This window comes from Vespa mandarinia, chromosome 4 (assembly GCF_050613455.1).
Source record: "Vespa mandarinia isolate Hongniang chromosome 4, ASM5061345v1, whole genome shotgun sequence".
NCBI classification, from domain to species: domain Eukaryota; kingdom Metazoa; phylum Arthropoda; class Insecta; order Hymenoptera; family Vespidae; genus Vespa; species Vespa mandarinia.
In genome coordinates this window covers 7,875,091-7,881,437 of record NC_140813.1, presented here as the reverse complement: position 1 = coordinate 7,881,437, position 6,347 = coordinate 7,875,091, and the positions used below count along the sequence as shown (strand labels likewise).

At 27.2% G+C, this 6,347-nt stretch overlaps 1 protein-coding gene across 5 annotated transcripts in view; it reads left to right on the top strand.

Moving 5' to 3' along the window:
- Positions 1-6,347, top strand: part of LOC118443107 (B9 domain-containing protein 1) — a 117,931-nt gene that overhangs the window by 28,574 nt on the left and 83,010 nt on the right. The window contains exon 5 of one of the 5 annotated variants that reach the window (XM_035869600.2): positions 1,428-2,654. The exons of the other annotated variants lie outside the window; for them this stretch is intronic. Within the exon in view, the coding sequence (XP_035725493.1) occupies positions 1,428-1,429 (2 nt within the window). The 3' untranslated portion in view covers positions 1,430-2,654. Of the gene's footprint in view, positions 1-1,427; positions 2,655-6,347 lie in introns of those variants that run through there. 5 annotated transcript variants of the gene reach the window in all.

Sequence of the window (6,347 nt, the reverse complement as noted above, 5' to 3'; positions counted from 1 at the left end):
TGGTCAACACTAGGATTCTCCTCGATGCTTATTGGTCAACGATTACGATTTTCAGGTGAGCTTTATCATTCCGCGAAACGCACCATATGCCTATTCCTCTTTCGTCTCGATTCTTTCGTTTGATCGATGTGACTTGATAAAAATGATTAAGATGTATTTGCTCGCTCGTGGAATTTTCAAGGAGAAACATTGATTAAAATGTATTAAGATTATATTCATGTAACTGATAACCACGATCTTCTTTAGAACATAGTTCTCAAAGTGTATGCGCTTCTTTTGTTTTAATTAAAATTTTAAACATAAAATTTTAAATAAATTATAAAATTTTGAACATAACGGGTGCTTTTTTACGTTATTCTCGAAATTATATAAATCATGATTCACTTATTTTATGATAAATATAATTACAACGTAAAAAAATTTTTTATTACTATTTTTTAAAACTCATTTTGATATATTTGATGAGCTGAAAACGGTTGTACATATTATTTTGATAAATTCACTTGAAAGTTATTTATCAACATCAAATTATTTATTTTGTTATCAATGTCTATTTGAAAAACGTGTGAATTACATGACACTGTGTATACTGTTTGATACTCGTAAATTTCTATCTCTTATAAATTTAATTGACAATATTTGCAACATATTCGATAGAAAAATTACAGACTATCTGCTTATTTCGATCTACAGTGACAAACGATTCAAATATCGAGATCTAAAAATTTTGTTGAACAGCCAATAAACTTGTGCAAAGGAATATAAAAAAAAGTACATAAAATTGCAGCTCTACAAGGAAATGAAAATACGAATGTCTGTAGTACCAGATTCTCTCTCTCTTTCTCTCTGTGTGTGTGCCTCTTTCTCTACAGACTGTGAGTTTGTTTCAAACTTTTAGGGATGACAGAGATCATTATAAACAACTTTCATGTAGAACCCATATATGAAAACGTTTTGTTTGGCAATTAAAGAACTTGATGTTCGTTGTTAGAATATTTTCTCTAACATAACTAACCATTGTTGTGTCCTTAATGAAGTTTATATTGAAATAACGAACATTTTGGATTATTATTCTGCTATATTATTTAAACTGGTTAGCACCTACATCATGTTCAGTAATTACCAAACGAAACGTTTCCAGACACACGTTCCTATATGAAAGTTGTTGATAATGATTTCCTCTATCGACCCTAATAATTTATAATAAAGACATACTATCTATATTAAAGGAAATTACATATATTAAAGGAAAAAAAAAAAAAGAAAAAAAAAGGAAATAAAGCATTTAATTCAACATAGTATAACGAGTTTGTAATTAACTTGGCATTTTTTCATTAATTCCAAAAAATTACGAATTAATACTCATTATAAATTAATTCGAATTATCTCGTTGTTTGGTCAAATTTTGATTATAAATTATATTCCAGGAAATAAATTCAAATTGCCAGAGCAGACCATTCAATATGATTAATACCCGGAAAGTTCATTGAAACGGAAAATGTCGATATTCGTTTCTCGTCAAATAAGATCGAGAAGATAGAAGGTTAAATCGAAACGTCGAGGACCATATCGATCCGTCACGTTTTGACGTTCCTCTTTTGGAGATACTATTTATGATTCCATCTTCGTACGTAATTGGAATGGTAGTGAACTCGCTAACCGGTATCAATTTATTTTACTCATTCACTTCCTTATCTGAATCATCTTGTATGTTCGACTTTGATGAACATCACATTCAGCACACATCATCGATCAAAACATGTTAAAGGGATCTTGAAAATTATTTAGATCCTTGGTCGCATTTATGAGCTCGACAGCGAAATACATGCATATATGTTTATTGTTTAGTATTTTTACAAATACATGCAATATGTATTAGCTTATACATAACAATAGTTCGCAAAATAATTTTTTGCATATGTATCTATTGCTTCAAATAACTTATCGACAACACGTTATCAAAGTTTAACCTATTTTTTTTGAGATTAACAAAGTCAAACTTGAATATTTTTTTTTCTTTGCTCGTTATTTTCATACATTAGACTATTATCAAAATTGTTGCACAATTAGTATTAATAATAGACGACTAGTATTAATAATCGGAATTTTTAACGTTGTGTGATATATAACGAATATATGTAAATACATGGAATATATTACATTTATATATTGTTTATTATTCGTAACATCAGTTTTTTAGACCATATTTTGTATTACTGATTGAAAGAGATATCTCGTGTGAAACATTCTTTTTCTTCTACGAAATTAGGACTTAGAATTCATTAAAAATATCTTTATCAAAATATTTATTGTAAAAGACAATCCTCTTTACGAAAACTATTTCTATTTCCCTTTAGTTTTTTGTTTTTATCATACCTACATATTAATGAAGCTTGAAATTAACCTGAGATACGCGGCAACAACTTCCTTCGTCGATTACATAAATTGCAATGTCATCTAGATTATATATTAGCAACCTTATTACAACGTCTACTTTCGTGAAATTGTTTTGCTTCTGCTTTCGCCCTTAATCGTAACTAGAGTTAGCATAGAACTTCCGTTTGAAGTTTATTTTCTATTAATTTATGTTAATCCAAAAATATTTCTAAAAAATTAATATATGATTCATATAACATTTCATATATGAGACTGCTTCGTGATAATGTATGTTTTTTTAATAATAATTTAATAATAATTTAATAATAATAATAATATTAATAACAGTAATAATAATAATAATATTAATAACAGTAATAATAATAATAATATTAATAACAGTAATAATAATAATAATCTTAATATCTAGTTAAGATAAAAATGTAAAATGATAATGAAGAGATTTAATGTCAACAATTAATAAAACTTAGACCGAACGATTGTCTAGCTTTCAATCTATTTCATTATGATTAATTCATCAAACGATACAAGTTGTTATCATTGTGAATTTGCATGAAGTGCTATACTTCAAGCTAAGAGATGTCGCTTTACGAGTCTCGCGTGGAATAAATTTTCTCGTAATGTCTTGCTTTACATCCTAATTACTGCTCGAAGTCCTGTTTGATGTTATCTGAGGGATCTCCGTATCCTTACTAGCCAAAGAAAAAGATATGACGTACGAGTAAAATAGGGAAATATTTTATTCCTACGTATTTTCAAGACTCTTGTAAATTCTAAGCAAGAAATGAACAATTGAACGATAGGATAAATTCATAGATCGTATATAGATATAACTTAAATATGTATGTGTGTGTAATAACGGAATATACGCAATATAGCACAATTCAATTGATTCATAATCATTAATCATCGTTTTATGATTAATTTTAATAATCATAATTGTATTATCGTGTTGATGAATTAGCTGCTATATATAAAACATAAATTTATATATATATATATTAAGTTATAACAGAGACTTATATATTTGCAGAATTAAATAAGTAATAAAATTCTTAGAAAGTAAAAGAAATACATATATTAGAAAATATAAAGGTCACAAAAAGTTCTTTTTTTAGAAAAATAACGATTTTTGAAAAATTCTTTTGTTCCGTTGATAATTGTTTTTTCAACGAAAATAATTGGATTTTCTTATCATTTCACTTGACATATAAAAATCGCAATTAATTTTGCACCCACCTAATAAATTTCTTTTAGTATAGTATTTTTTAGTCTTTCGATTACTTTACAAGACAGCTGAAAAAGACAAAAATATATAAGAAAAAACACGTCTCTTTTTTTACCTCAATCTGTAAAGTTTCATTAAAATTGAAGGCGACCATTTCGCTTATTAAAGGTGCGTACTTATTATTTTAACTTATTATCAATTTACATAAATCATAGAGTGTCAGATATAAAATACGCATCAGTATTTTTCTTTTTTCCTTTTTTTTTCTTTTTTAGAATACGCAAAGATTGTGGATCTTCACCAAATTTGGAATTTATTTAAACATTTATTATTTATGAATTCAACAACGACAAAAGTTTCTGCAGACTGTATTTTAAATGTTTAGGGGAAAGTCTCAAGAAATCACGTAAATCACAAAAACGCGTGGATTGCGTCAAATATCAAAGACGCGAGGGGATTTTCCAGAACAATAAAACATTTATTTGCCGGATTTATAGAGATTCTCTCGTGGGAAAATTCGTTAAGTGAGTTTGCAGAAAATTCACTATCATCTTTTATGCGGAAGAAGGGGGCTAACTAATAGTCAATTTTTGGAGGGAACTTAACCTTTATGAACCATCCTACAAGAAATATAAAAAATCTATTTTTTACTTGCAAGAAAGGAAAGAAGTATTTCTTCAGTCGTATATTATATATATTCAATAAGTTCGAAATCAAAACATTAAATAGTATCAATAAATTTCGTTTCATGAAATTACAGTTGCGATCTATCGTTCGTAATTACAAGTTGTAAATTACGCGTATATTGTTATTAATCGACTAAATAAAAAATACCCGAATATGAAAAATACTCGAGTACTCTACAAATGCTACCAGGGTAGTTACAATGTTTCAGATAACTTATATTTTTCTATGAGATAATAAAACTATAAAACAATTAATTATTTTAAATTAGATATTTTTATTTTTGTATAGTTACATCGATAAAGCAACATTTTCAATTAATAGACAATTATATTTTGAGCTAACAATATTTGCAGCGATTGAAAATCAATAGTAAAATGAAAGTTACGGTCTTCGAAAATATGTGCAATATAAGTATGGCTGTAACTCTATCAGATTTGTATTTTTTATTTACCTGGGTATCTTACCAAGTATCCGGATACAGTAGTACTTGAGTAATATCTTATATTTCAAGATAGAACCGGGTACTTGAGTATTTAAGAACCATTGTATAGATCATCTAAAATTGAAAGCGTGAATATATATCTTGGTTATTTTTTATGATAGAAAAAAAATTGACTAAAAAAATATCTTTACAAAATAGAAAAATTAAATGTCTATAACTAATAATGCTGTAAATAGATCTATTGCATCGATAAGCTTTAAAAGGTTATATCTTTTATTAATAATGATCAAAATAGGAGAGTAGGTTACGAATTTACCTTGGTTTCAATCAATAAATTTTTATATAAGTAAAAACATTAAATTTCATTTAAACAAAATATCGACTATCTCCATATCATGAAAATGATGAGTTTCAGATAAAAATCTTTACCTCGCCTATGTTAGTTTTTATTGAAGTATTTACGCTTTCAGTTTTTAAAGTGACTTAGTCCGTAAATAGATTTTGTTAGTATCTTTAAAACATTCTTTTCATATTTTTTAAAGTTATTTTCCCGTAATTATTATACATGAAATTCATATTTGCGTATCGGTTACCTTGACCAAGTAAAACGTTGGTTTATATATCGTGTTTTTGCTAAGTGCAAATGAAAAAAATTAACAAATCATTAATATTACCGGTATACAATTTTCACCAAATTATTAAACAATGAAATTTATTTTGTTTTATTTAATTATATAATAAACGGCAGTCTAATAAAGTAATCCAAATGAGAGTGTCCTATCATTGTTTATGTGTATGGATTCTTCGTATCCTATTTTAAGTATTAATTATAATAGATAAGTATGATTTGTTGTTTGAGGAATATTAGTATTGTCCACTTTATGAGGCTCGTTCGAAACAGTGCCACGAATGTTTACGTTTCACAGCAACAAAGATTATTTCGAATGATACAATATTTTCGTTATAAATTAAACAATCTCTGGTAGGGAAGCATTATAAAGCAACATGTAAGTCATTAACAAAATTTCCTCCCTTTCTCTCAAAAGCATCTCTAAAAAAAGAAATTATCCGAAAGATCTAGTGACTTATCTCCCACATTGATATATCCATCTCTGGAATTAATATCCATAAGAGAATATTTTTATGAAAAAAAAAGAAAAATAATAATAATAATATTAATAATAAAACACTTATTTAGAAGTTTGGTTTGTTCTTTAGTACATTTTTTGAAATAAAAATAGTGAACATCCTTGCAATAAAAATATCATGTAAATGTATTTACTTAATTTCTTCGCGTTATGTGTCTAATATGGAATGAACAAATAAAAGACGTTTCGTATATCGTAAATCACATTATATCGATGAAATAGCTAACAGAAAGAAACGGTATTGACTGAATGTTGATACGAAGGAAGCAAACTGTATTTCGGTGAGGTAGTTTATCACATTATTTTCTCTCCAAACTCACGACTTTTCCTCGACTCGTTGGGATTAGTTTAACACGCACAAACCGAGCCTAGACACGTGCCACTATTTATCGTTTTTATACCTTTCCATTGTTTGCCTTGTTCCAGTTAGTTAAGTTCTAATTTA